The 13,504-nt window shown below is 41.0% G+C and overlaps 1 protein-coding gene across 4 annotated transcripts in view; it reads left to right on the top strand.

The window, feature by feature from the left end:
- Positions 1-13,504, top strand: part of CLYBL (citramalyl-CoA lyase) — a 152,886-nt gene that overhangs the window by 121,859 nt on the left and 17,523 nt on the right. For 3 of the 4 annotated variants that reach the window (XM_072326683.1, XM_072326684.1, XM_072326682.1), the window contains exons 3-6: positions 5,843-6,031; positions 9,340-9,441; positions 11,152-11,245; positions 12,809-12,976. In XM_072326683.1, the coding sequence (XP_072182784.1) occupies positions 5,843-6,031; positions 9,340-9,441; positions 11,152-11,245; positions 12,809-12,976 (553 nt within the window). The remainder of the gene's footprint in view (positions 1-5,842; positions 6,032-9,339; positions 9,442-11,151; positions 11,246-12,808; positions 12,977-13,504) is intronic. The other variant, XM_072326685.1, reaches the window with a different exon arrangement.

Here is a 13,504-nt window from a genome sequence, read left to right as displayed (position 1 = left end):
ATTACATCAGATTGGTTATTTTGTGGTCTCATTTCATCATGCAGTGGCTCATTCGGACTGTCCAGGAAGACTAATTAACACTAATGCTTCTAAAGAATTTTCGTTTGTGATGCTAATCTGTCACAAAACAAAAAGCATCCTCAGAAAGCCAGGGAAAAAAAAGAAGAAGTAAAGAGACTACATCTTGCAGCCAGCTTAAATTAGTGTTAGCTTGATTTGTCTTAATTGAAAGGTTGTTTACATCTCCTTTGTAAGTGTTTATAAAAGTTGGCAGACAGAAGAATAGCTGCCCACGTACATGCACAAAATTTTCTTTTATTGGAGCTGCTGTGTATGAGACTGTCATTAAAAAACCTTTTCTGCACACTTAGTCTTAAGGTATAAGTCTGTATCTGTATTTATGTATACACACACACACAGCATGCTGTATTATTTTTACTACAAACAAATTTATGCTAAGTCCTTATATCACACTGAATATTTCTACACATTCATTCTAGCAGCCTCTAATTAAATTTCTATGAGATACATGCAAGTCTGAAAAATATCTTAAACATAACTTGTAAAAATACCTTGCTCTTGCACTAGCATGCATGTCTCTGGGTACCCTGGCTCAGCAGAAATGAGCTGCTCACATAACTGAGCAGCCCTGCAGACACATGGGGAATAATGAGACGTGATCCTAGACTGCTGGCTGGGGGTACCTTAGGGTCTGCTCCTCCAGTTCCTCACAGTCCTGGCTCCTCAAGCCAAACCATCATGCTGTTATCATATATGGAAGTTGGCCAGCTCTGTTGGTGTTGGACATCAAATGATGGATCTTCGGGATCCACATTGTCTGTGCTGATGGAGGAGGGGAAAGGCTTGCTAAAGCTACGTGGCTTCAAACAGCTCCCAGATACTCATAAATATCTTAAAGTGATCTTATCCTCCAGAAAATACAGCAGAAATATTGGAGATGGGTGCAGTGATGCCTTCCTAGACCTAGAAGAGAGAAAAGCAGCAGATGCTAGAGATGCACCAAGTTAGATGACTCATTACGTTATGATGAATCCCTTGTTCAGAAGAGTGAAAAGGATTGTGTAGAAAAGAAAGGACTTGAGTAGACCAAATAATTCTTAAGGAAAGATTTCAATGATTTTACAAGAGAGTAACAGAAAAATCAGACTCTTGCAGAGCACTAAAATGTGCTTTTGCCTAAAGTACAGAGGAGAAATACAGGCATAGATGTGGAGGCCTTATTCTCTCTCCCCACTACTGTCCCTTTAGGATTACATGTTGGCTTTGGCACATTCCCTGCTGAAACAAAAGAAAATGTGTTGTAAAACTTAATAAATCTCTAAAAACTTCTCGAATTATAATCTGTTCTGGAAGGTAATCATAAGACCTGATTCAATAGAGGCTTCCTGAAGGCTTTGCAATAAACAAATTTTTTTTGCAGCAGTTTTCCTTCCAACAAGGCTAACTAGAAATAAAAACTTGCTATCTCAAGGATTTCTTCTCACAAACAACTGAGGCGTATAAAGTAGGAAGCAGGTATGAAGCAAGGACCTCCCATGCTCAGAAATGTTCTGCTGTGCAGTTACAGTTTTCTTTGTTTTCTTAAAAATGAACACAATTTTTCTGTTCTCTTGCCAAACTCATTTGAGAATTTGAAACTAAATGAAGTACCATTCTGTATGGCGACACTTTACTGATGGAGACTAAGCATGTAAAGTATGTCAGGCTTTCTCTTTGCAAGAACACAATTTTGTCCAAAAATCCAAATATGCACTTCTGCAGGATCATGTTTGAGTGTTGAGCTTGTAGGGTATGCACTAATATAAGCGACAAAAGATTCCACGATGTCAAGCTCTGTAAACATACCACTCCAGGGAAGTAACATTAACACATAATTGTATGTTTTTATCATGTCAGACCTGTCACAAAAAAATAACTTGAATTGTGATTATAGCAATTAATTTTTCCTCTGCCATTTGAGACGCGCAAACTCATTATGGCCATGAGGATGATATATTCCGGACTGCCGTTTTCATGCATTGTGTATTTATGTTTCTATATGAAGGGCAATTACAGAAGGATGTTAACAGGATGAGATCTCTATGTACACAGGCCTTTAGGTATACCCACTGTCTTTGTGTTAAGATCTGGAGGTCTTGAGAAACTAAAGGGTAAGAATATGCAAGAAACATGGAGCAAAACAGATACAACTCAAGAGGAATTATATGTATTTATGTGTGTGTATGCTCCTTCCCAGTTCTCCCCAGATCATGCAGTTCTGGGAATCTCAGTGCTGGAAAACGGGTCTGTGGGGTGTTGTATCAGTTTGAACAGGAAGAAGAAAATGCAATTTTTCTCTGCTGTTTCTGTCCCCAATATTCTGTTAATTTCAGCTCCTGCATTTCATTATTTCTTTATTAATAGTGTGTCCGTGGTGAGTGGGTGGCTGGGCTTCCATTTAGGTGTGCTTGTACTTGGTTCCATTAGCAAGCCTAGGGGCTCCTTCCCTGCCACCACCTCCCTCCCTGAATCTCGTGCTCTGCCTGCCTGATCCCACCCGACAGTTGCCCCGACACCACACTAATCCCTGCAAGTTTGGAACTAATGAACTCGCTGCTGGGCTGCCGCCACGGAGCTTGGTCCCAAACTATACTGTACTTCACACTCGATTTATTCTCCAGATGGCGAGACTGCGCAGCCCTGCCGCGAGGGACCACCTCTTCCACTGGAGTGTAAAAGTGGACGGATGTTGTTTTCTTTGCAGATTTGATAATTCAGAGCTAGCAACTTGTGAGGATGGGTAGTGATTAGCTTTAATGGGTGCCAATTGAGACGGCTACTCGTGTATTCCCGTCTTTAATTTCAGTGTCTGTGTGTCCTGTTGGCAGTTGATTCATCTGTGATGCAGCATCACCAACGGCTTTATCCTCCCCGGCTGGCGTAGCTGCATGCAGGAATGGAAATCTCCCCTCATCCCCCTCTGAGTCAGACAGAAGAAACACAAAAGGAGCTACAGCCACCTTGACCAACATTTTTTCTCAATGAGTTTTCCAGCACAAGTAGCAAATTTATAATATTTTGGAAATATCAGCACATAATATGTAATAATATTAGTATAATGTAATAACATCACTGTTTACCACAGACTCTCTCAGTTGTCATCTTCCCTTGTTCACCTCAATAAGAACTCAACCTATCGGCCCTAATGGGGTACCACAGTCTCAGGGTGAACCCCTTTGTTTCATGGCCAAGTTTTTTCTTTACCCACTCAGGACAGAATGTTGTTCAGCGTTGTAGGGTGCAGAACAGGTAGATAATTTCTTCCACTGTTGCTGACATATTCTAGCTTGATCGGTCTTGGCAAGGACTTTACAAGCAGTTTGGAAAATGCATTTATTCTTGCACCTACTGCTACAAAGACGTTGTATTAAATACTACTTTTTTTTCTCTACAATTACATCATTGAAGTAGAACAACTGGTTTAAAATCTTGGCTTTTGTGTGCATCCTACAATTAGAATTGTGTTTACATTTCACTACATAATGAGGCAGAAGGGGATCTCCTTTTCTTCCATGCTTTCAGTTCATGTTGCCCTGAGATTTTGGTACATCTTATAATTCAACCATGATGTGTTTTCCTAGAAGCCCAAGTAGGGGTACTCCACTAACATCAGTGGGATTTTCCCTATGGTAGGACGGGCAGGTGCAGGGTCAGTCTGCTCAAGAGGTCTCTGACTTGAGGCACGGGGTCCATCAGCCTGTCCCACAAATAAAAATATCAACTGAATCCTGATTAGGAAATTACAGGGACTAGAGGTTTATCATGGAAGGGAGACGTTTCAGTTCCTGGGGTATCTAGGCAGACAGATCTAAAATGTAGTGGCTATAAGAAACTGCATTGATTCTCAGCCCAACAGATGGCATGGGTGTGTTAACTAACATAGCAACATATTTTCTATTAAAATATGGGAAAAAACAACAACCCCCTCCCCATGTTTGTTGGTTGGTATAAATTCAGTGAAGTTGTTGGTTATTTTTGGGATACGTACCAGAGGGCTGCACATTTAGTTTATGTAAATTGATAACAGCAACAGCCTGTTAATAAGTGTTTTGTATGGAAATATACCTAGAAAGACACTATCTGTCTTTTTGGGGAAGGGAGTTTGCAGCCTGAGGAGAAAAATAGCTAATGAGATGCTCTACTGCTCATCATTATAATCTGAAAGAATTGTAATGAATTAGACTACAAGTTTTCAAGAGATGTGCCTTCAATTGGAATTGGATGCTACCTTAGTGGATAATTTTGCGAGAGCTTTATTTTGCAAATTGGATCAGTGTGTGCTGAGACGGTGATAATCTGGCTTTAATTAAAAGCATAAATTGTTTTGGAGAATGCATTTCAGATACCATTCTGCATCACATCCAGAAACCTTTGGCCCAAAATAGGCACCAGCCACCCCACCTTGAGAAGGACAGGGAGGTGGGTGTGTGCTAGGCAGCATCGCGTGGCCTGCTTCACAACATTCAGGCAAACTGGCTTTAGCTGCGGTGAACTCCCTGCATCTTTGCACAGATTACCTAAGCTCACTCACAACAGCTTTTGGACTGGATTTTACAGAGACTGCCTCTGAGAGTGACCCTGTATTGCGGCACAGAAACGCATACGTGTGTGCGCTGTGTCTCCAATTGAGGCCCCTGCACAGGCACAGATTTGTAGCCGTCTGGTTTAACTCTACTACTATGTGCCATCTCACTGATTGGTATTAGCTTGGATATTAGCTTTGAAGATTTTTTCTCCTCTCCAAGCTTGCCTGTTTTCTTGCAAAGTATCTCTCCTGCAACTGCATATTGTTAAAGTTGTTTCTTTACATTTGCAAGTCAGGAGCTTTAAAGTTTTATTAGGACCATAAAAGCTCTTCACAAATGAAATTACTTTTGATAAGCCTTCGTTTTGACAATGAGGATTTGTTTGGGGCTGTTGGCAAGTGAGAGGAATTTGTTGCCAAAGCTGAAATGGGAAGAAAGTGAGGAGACCCGGTGCTCTTCCGCCACTGCCCCTCCTCTTCTCGAGGCCAATAAAAGCACTGCATTTCAGAAAAGCACCCAAGTATTCTTCATGTATATCAAACATTCAGCAGATTTATAAATTTACATTCACAAAAAATGGCAAGAGGCCACAAGAAGCAAATGTATTTGGGTATTTTATTTTGGGCCAGCAGGAGAGCACCTTTTTACAAGGTTCATGAAAATCTACAAATATCATGGCATTGCTTTCAAAGGCAAGTTCTGAACTCTGCTATGAGCCTTGTTACACTTTTTATACATGGAGAAAAGGAAGATTTACATGGCAAAGCCAAAGAAAGAGATGTACATCTGTACTTACTGATATCTCTCATATGAGAGCTCAGGAGATATGGAGATGAATGACAAAACTGAATTGTTTTAAGCAAAGGTATTAACTCTCTACTGTTATGAGCATAGTCTTAGCATAATGTATTATAGTTAGTAGGCAGATTTATTTTTTTTTTAAGATGTATTTAGTAATAATAGACACACAAACATCCAGAGATATATTGAGAAATATTTAGGCATGAAAACTGAGCTTTTATTTGCTAGTCACAAAGAACTGAGAAAGGCAGGATTGCAACATGCTCATGATGACTGCTTTAACAAAGAACCAGGAGTGACAGACTTGTAGGGGAAAAAATACACTGGCTGTCTAGCTTTTTCCCCATGTCATTTCTGTGAGTTTTCTGTTCAGCTTTTTAAAATGTCAGTGGAAAATAAGCTTTCTTTTTCTTTGTGTCTTTGAATGTATGTCCACATGGATGCATATATTGTAGAGAGAAGCAAGGCTGACAGTTGTGAAAACACTTGAAGAGTTTGACATCGGCCGTGCTGAGAAGTGTGTTCGGATAAACTCCGTGTCCAGTGGCCTTGCAGAGGAAGATCTAGAGGTGCTTTTGCAGTCCAAGACTCTTCCTTCAAGTCTGATGCTGCCAAAGGTTGAAAATGTAGAAGAAGTTAAATGGGTGAGTAGCTTTCTGTGTACCAACAGTGTGATAGCTTTTGACTGAAGCTGTAGGACCAAGCTAAGTCAGGTGTAGAGGTAAAGGACTCTGATACAACACGAGTGCCATATCCTGTTGTTGCTTGAGTAAGGTAATTGGGAAATGCTTCTGTGTACGATGTGCTACATGAAAAGCGTACATGGAGTGCACGGCCTCTGTAAAGAATACTAGACTTATTTCTCCTGTAGTCAATAAAGAGTCAGCATATTTTGAATAGTAGCTGCATTGGTATCTGACTCTTATTTAAATATTCTGCCATGCAAAATGCTTGTCTGTGGCCATGTGCCATAGCTGCATGGAGTAAGCAGGAGTTGGGGAAAACATGTTAGCAACATGTGAAAAGTAGGCTGGGGGGGGGGGGGAGAAGGTCACTCCTGGGGGCAACTGGAGGAACAAACAGGAAGCTTTTAACTACTGTTTTTAATTAGCACAGATATTATTTCCTGAGCAGTTCTCTATTTCTTCCTTTTTAATTGCTGACAGGTGTGTTTGTGTTTCATGACTGACTTTTCAGCCAATAAAAACCTGAAATGTAAATGGCTGGCATGTCAGATTACTTAAGAAAACTTTGAAATAGGCCTAATTACGCTATAATTGTTTTAATTGTCGAGAAGGGGGACATTTTGTTTGGGTATGCCTTGACTGCTGTGCGGTGCCAGTGCAGGAGCAGCTATTCCATGCATCGGGCTGGCGATGTGGCAGAGCCAGCAGGCCATCTGAGCTATGAGGCTGGGAGGTGTCCTTGTGCCAACTGTGGTCCTGATGCTGAGCCTCCATCACATGCTGCTGACAACATGCGAGGGCACCCATAGCAAGCGCATCCATCCCACACTCAGAACCACAGTGGCCAATGTGCCTCAACATTTGGTTCTGTGGCAGAGGGTGTGTGCTTTGAGTGCCAGCAGCACTGCAAGCTTTGGGCGTATCTCGTCACATGTGAACATTCGTGCTGCCAAAATGGCGGGCCTTCACGGCCACGAGGCAAGTTCTGGGCAAGAGTGAGGCCCAAGGCCCCCCGCTCCTCATCCCTTCTGCCTCTCCTCAGGCCTGCTGTTGTGGCCACTGGCTCGCGCCCGGCCGAGCCCAGGAGCACAAAGAGCGTGCTCCGCTGAATGACACCGGCGTGTTTCAGAAATCCCGTGGCTTCGCTCCTGCTCGCTTCTTTTCCAGGCTCCCAGCCTAAGAGAAGCTGTTTATTTTTCCCCCCTCATTTTTATTTATGCAGAGCATAAAACCTGGAGGCTGATGCACAACTAAAAGATGGGCTTACTTGTTTTCTTTTGTGTGAGAATCTCTTGCTCTCCTTTTGTCCCTAGTGTGGGTACTTGTTTGACTGGCATGGCTTATTGGACTATAACAAGCGTAACTCTCCCTCCTTTGTGACGGGACAATTCTCCCACAAATCCCGAACAGTGTGCATTCTTTCCAACACACTATTGGGTGTGCACGGGAACTGAAAGAATTGCGGGGGCCTGCTACTTCATCCCCTCCCCAAGCTTTGTTTTCTTCCCTCCGCCTTCTCCTTTCCCCCCTTCTCCCTGAAATGAACACTTTACCAGGCCGGAAACATTTAATCGTCTCCTTTTGAAAAAAATTAATTGAAACTTCTCCACTAGTTACCTTTTGTAGCGGTGCTTATTGCAATTTTTTTTTTTTTTAAAGGGAGAGGAAGGGAGACGCCATTTAATTAAACCTTCTTTATTTTTCATTTACCTGCCCCAAAAAACCACGAGCAGCCAAAAATCCCAGAGAGAGCCTTTTAAAATGATCTGAAGTAAGAGTTCTGCAGTTTTAACTCACACCTGAAATATAAGTGCAGTAGCACTTTTTCCTTTTTTTTTTTTTTTTTTTTTTTTTTTTTAATGTTAAAATAAAGAAATAAAAAGTAGCTGGGAGCCTTAAGAGCAGATGCTTATGCGGTTTGATTACCTCATTTTCTGTGTTTGCCTGCACGGAGTTTACGTGTTGTGCTGCTGCAGTACCTGCCAGGCCTTACACTTGCACATGTGAATCGCACTCGTGTTTACTTGCTGTCACATTTTTGGGTGGAAAAGTCCCTTCTCTGAGGAAAAGTTGCGAAGAGGGCCCCGCTGGTGATGCAAAGCAGGGACGGGAAGGGCAGAATTCTTTGTCAGAGAAAGCTGTGATTTATTTTGGCCTAATTGTAAAGTTACTGCAAATTGCTCGAAAGCTTTTTAAAGATCTTGGTGATTAGATTTTCCTTCTTTTGGGGAGGGGCGGTGGGGGGAAGCTAAAAGGGGAAATAACACCTCTAATCCAGCTTCTGGTAAATAGGCTGCCAGCTTTTAAAATGAGTTTCCTTTCTATTAGTCAGAATATTATGCTAAGCCTTAAGCATTAGTTTTTTATGTTGCCATAGCAGCCTTATTCCTGCAGGGTTGTGACCTGCGATGATTACAGTACAAAGCTTATAGGGTCTTGAAACCCCCTTTGAAGATGAAAAGTCTTTGATGGTTTATATTTATGCAAATCTCTTAGATATGATTTACCCAACTGAGACTGAATGGAGAGATGATTAAAATTCCCTTTCCTTTGATATCCATTAATAGTCGAATATTCCTTAATTTTAAAATATATGCATATGTTATTTTTGTCTTTATTTATTATGATATTTTTTGCCATACCTGCAGTATGTTTATCTCCGCGCAAACTGCCAGATCTAGACCGACATAATAGATTTACAATATAGGGCCGAGGGTTTCTTTTCCCCCCTTTTTTTTCCCCCCTTTTGAAAGGGGAAAAATCTGTGCGAGAGCTTTTGTATGTTTCCAGATGATAGATTTTGGAATTTGGGCTACCCCACTGGCAGCTCAGAGCTAGCTGTGAACTGGTCTCATGGAAAAAATTGGAAAGCTTTGGTCTTCAAAGAATTAAACTTCCTTTTTGAGGCCTTCCTAGGTAAGCTAAAAATTATGAAGAAAAGCCTGGCGAACAAAGGGCAGCAGTGCCGTAACAAGCCATGCGGATGCCTCAGCAGTGGTGCGGTACCCGACCCGAGGCAGGCCGGGCAGCGCTGTGTGTGCCCCATGGCTGGGGCAGGCTGTGCCCCGCCAGCAGGCCCTGGGACATGAGGCGTAAGACCCACACCTCGGCGCAGACCTTCCCCAATGCTCTCTGTGGTTTTTAATTACGTCTTCTGAGTTTTGGGGCTTTTTGTGCGCCGGCGTTGCAGCCAGGTGAAAGATTTAAAGTGCCACACGTGCCCGCGTGTGCTTTTTTTACCGAAGCCTCACACTGTCTGGTTTTAGTTTGCAGACAAATTCGCACATCACTCAAAAGGCCGAACACTTGCAGAACCAATGCATTTTATCCCATTTGTGGAAACTGCGGTGGGGTTGCTCAATTTTAAGGTAAGTAGGGTTGGGTGTCGTCCAAGCGTTGGTGTTTTGCCCTCTCAGTCACCTGGATAAGCAGACAGCTCCGTTGTCCCGGCAAGATTTCCTCAAGGAAGAGAGGTTAAAAAATGGTAAACGTTTTTCAGTCCGCTAAAACATTTGGATGCGTAACTCTCATGTTTATACGGCAAAGGCCTTCATAAATCCAAAATATTTTGGTGGAGGAACAGCTCTAGATACTCCTTGCCAACTGAGGAAACCCATCTGCATTCCTACTCGCGTTTCTAACAGGAAACTCGCTTCTCTGAGGATCTGGAGCACACACGCTGCTGCGATAAACGACTATTTAGTAGCTGTCGAGCCTGACTTTGATATAGCATTTAATTAGAAAAAAGAACAATCCTCATTTCATTGCTGCTGAAGTGGTATCTTTTTCTATTGATGCTGTTTCAGACAGATTTCATGTTGCTGCCTTTTTTTTTTTTTTTTCATGTGCATAACAGGGAGCTTAATGCTACAATTAAAAGTATGATTAACTTTAAAAATATCAAATATCCAAAAGGTAATTTCAACCAGGCCTTACATTTAAAATTCTTTGTAATATGGGTCCCCACCACCACCACCGTCTCTCACGCCCAGCTCAGGTTTTCACCAAGGAGAGGCAGCATGAGGAGGAAGCACTGGTGGGGCTCCCCCAGAATGGATGGGGAAGTCTTGGGGCCAGCTGAGGGCACGCAGGGCAGGAGCAGCTCAGGAGCTGCTGGCAGCCTCCACTGGTGCAGCCATGTACCTCCCTACACGTCATAATATCACCAAGCAGCGTGCTCCCTTTTCGGGGCGCAGACACAGAACTAACTTGCATTTGCAACTGGCTGAGGTTTTTATTCGCCTGCAGTATTTTATAGGGGGGTTTTTAATGCTGCGGCCCTTGATGTTGGCAGCAGAGTTGACTTTTAAAGCATTTGGCTTAATAATAATTTTGTGTCCCACCAGCAGCCATGTAAGAACACCCACTAGCAGAGTTTGTAATTACTTCTCTCCCTCTCTGCATACCTAATCCTTAACAAATATTAATATTACAAAGATCAATATAAAACAGTAACATTCTGGAAACGCGCTTCCTAGGTATGATAGCAAAATTCTGCTTGCTTTCACTTTAATACTTTTCTGTGGTACTTGTTGCATTTTTAACTTCCTTAGCTACTTTTTAGTTAGATGTAGCAGAAGCCTTTAAATTAAGAATTTATCTGATGAGAGATCCACAACCGTTTTAAACTACTGAAATTGTTAACTTTATAACTGGGATCCTGATCTTTCTTTTTTTTTCGGGCAGTGCTGCTACATGTCAAACTGATCAAACATAATACTTTTTTGTTTGCTTTTAAGCAGCCTTTGAGGAGTATTTCGTTCCTTATTGCTGCCTGAATATCCAAGGCAGCAATCGCAAGAGCATTATAGTAAGCTCCAGCCAAGAGGCAGCAAGGCTGTTATGATGCCTCCACACCGGAGGCATATAGGTGCTCGGGGCAAGATAATGTTTTCTGTTCTGCTGAGTCATTTTAAAGCATTGTGCACACTTGAGCACCTACAACAGTTTTACTCAATAGGAACAATTTTAGCCAAAGGATCACCAGGTTTTGGTAATACCAAGATTGATGTAATATCCTCTTAGTCTCTCTGCTTCCTACATTTCTGTAGAAATTAACTATATGCTCCCATTTGTAGGCTGTCTGTGAAGAAGCATTGAGAGCAGGATCCAAGGTTGGCTTTCATTTGGATGCAGTCGTCTTTGGAGGAGAGGATTTCCGTGCCAGCATAGGTTGTTACCTGTCTCTTTTCTATAACTGTTAATGGCATTTGCATTGGAGAAACCGAATTTATCTCCGTTGCATTACCAACAGCAATAATTAACATAATAAAAACTCTTGATTCTGCATTTTACACATTCCCTTTTCTCCATTTTTTTTCCCCAATGTGGAATGTATCACTGAGAAATTAGAATGTGGTTCCTGTGTATTACAGGGCATTGATGCTTCCTTATGCTTTTTGCCAGGCAGTAGCAAAAAAATTAATAAAACAAAATTTAAAAAAAAATCTAAGCAAACTGTTGAGTCACTGAAAATATTTAAAAATACGGTTGCCCATAAGAAACATGCATCTGCTTTTAAGAACTATGTTGAAAATCTGATAATTCTGGTGTCTATCTCTGATTTAGAGGCAGTTATCACTCAGGATTTTCACATCATCTGCAAATACTCTCATGTCACATTTTGCTATAATAAATTTGCTTTAAATTTGCCCCGTGTTAATATAGTAATCCTGAGCATATTTTCCTGTAAAAACACTATTAATCTTCCTTGAAAATGAAAAGTAGTTCCGAATTCTTTTTATGAGAAGCCACTTATCTCCTCATTAGTCTGATTCAGTTTAAAGATATTAGCTCACAGCTGTAGACGTTTAAATTAAAAATAAATATGTTAATATAAAAATTAGCATTGATTCATTAAATTATTCCTAACAAATTGGAAATCTGCATCTAAAGAGCGACCCTCAGGAAAAGGAAGGTATTATTATTTTTTTGCACCAGCCTTCGTGTGAGAATGCTGCCTAGCCGGTGCACCGTGAACACATCAAGTCTTGTGAATACTTTTGGTTCTTCTCAGCCATCTACCATCATTTTTCATCCAAATACTAAAGCTTAAATATTCAGCTTAGGACATCCGTTGTGACAAGAATCACAACCAAGGAAAGTGCAATTCTGCTCTCAGTGTGAATTTTTTAACCATTTAGTTGTAGCCGGTGAGTCACGTTGCATAAAGCTTCCCTTGCTGTGGTGTTTCTTGCTGCACATAGGGTAGTAATACAATAAGGTAATTACTGCATATTAGTCCCAACTCTGCTTCCTTACCAGCCAAAATTTCCATCAAATTCATGCTTACAACTCCAGATTTGAACTGAATCAAAATCTGAATTTTATAATCAAGTCTATAAAGGGGGATGTATTCCTTTTGCTAAAGCAGCTTATTTTGCTTGTTTTTTTTCCCCAGGAGTACCAGTTTTACAATACAGCTTTGTGATACACTTTAGTTTTCCAAATCAGTTAAATGAAATCTCAGATTTTCTTGATTTCTCTTTCTCTCTTTCTCTTCTTTCTTTCTTTCTTTCTTTCTTTCTTTCTTTCTTTCTTTCTTTCTTTCTTTCTTTCTTTCTTTCTTTCTTTCTTTCTTTCTTTCTTTCTTTCTTTCTTTCTTTCTTTCTTTCTTTCTTTCTTTCTCTCTTTCTCTCTCTCTCTCTCTTTCTTTCTCTTTCTTTCTTTCTTCCTTTCTCTTACAAAGATTTAAGGAGCTCCCATAATTATTCTTTGTTTTCTTTCTTTTCATAGGTGCAACAAGCAATAAGGAAACTCATGATATTTTATATGCCAGGCAGAAAATAATAGTCACAGCAAAAGCATTTGGCCTCCAAGCAATAGACCTGGTTTACATTGATTTCCGAGATGAAGATGGGCTCCGTAGGCAATCACAGGAAGGTGCCTCGATGGGCTTCACTGGTATGGGTTTCTGCCAACGTCTGAAAATAATGCCTATATTCTTCAATTTCAAGATACTTCTACGTTTACTGTTACTTTGACAAATAAGTTGCTTTTTTTATTTCAGGGCAGTTTTTTAAAAATGAAGCAACACAAGCTCATCTGCATTAATTATCACCTTTACAGTTGTGCCTGAAAAGTCACAGGCTGCTTTTTAAAACTACACCCCTTCAAGCATAGGACTTCATTTTGAAGAGAGGCTGGGGCAGAGGGTGTGCAGGATGTGATTCCTCCAGTCACAAAGTACAGGACGAGCAATACTGTACTTTGCAATGTTCAATCCACAATCACTTTTTAAAAATATTTGGATCCCTTTTGCCTATTCTTTAAGCAGCAATTGCTTAAGAAGCACTTGGTAGGTGAGGGAGTTGATAAGCAACCCTTGCACACTAATTGCTACAGGAAAGTTCTTTTCTTATTATTTTCTTTGATTTGTTTTTCATCTCCTGGCTCCCCTCCCAGTAAGTGCTGGTGACACCTACGGGTATT

The sequence above is a fragment of the Excalfactoria chinensis genome, chromosome 1, assembly GCF_039878825.1.
Source record: "Excalfactoria chinensis isolate bCotChi1 chromosome 1, bCotChi1.hap2, whole genome shotgun sequence".
Taxonomy (NCBI): domain Eukaryota; kingdom Metazoa; phylum Chordata; class Aves; order Galliformes; family Phasianidae; genus Excalfactoria; species Excalfactoria chinensis.
Note: the sequence above shows the minus strand (reverse complement) of the source record. Positions and strands in the feature narration are given on the sequence as shown.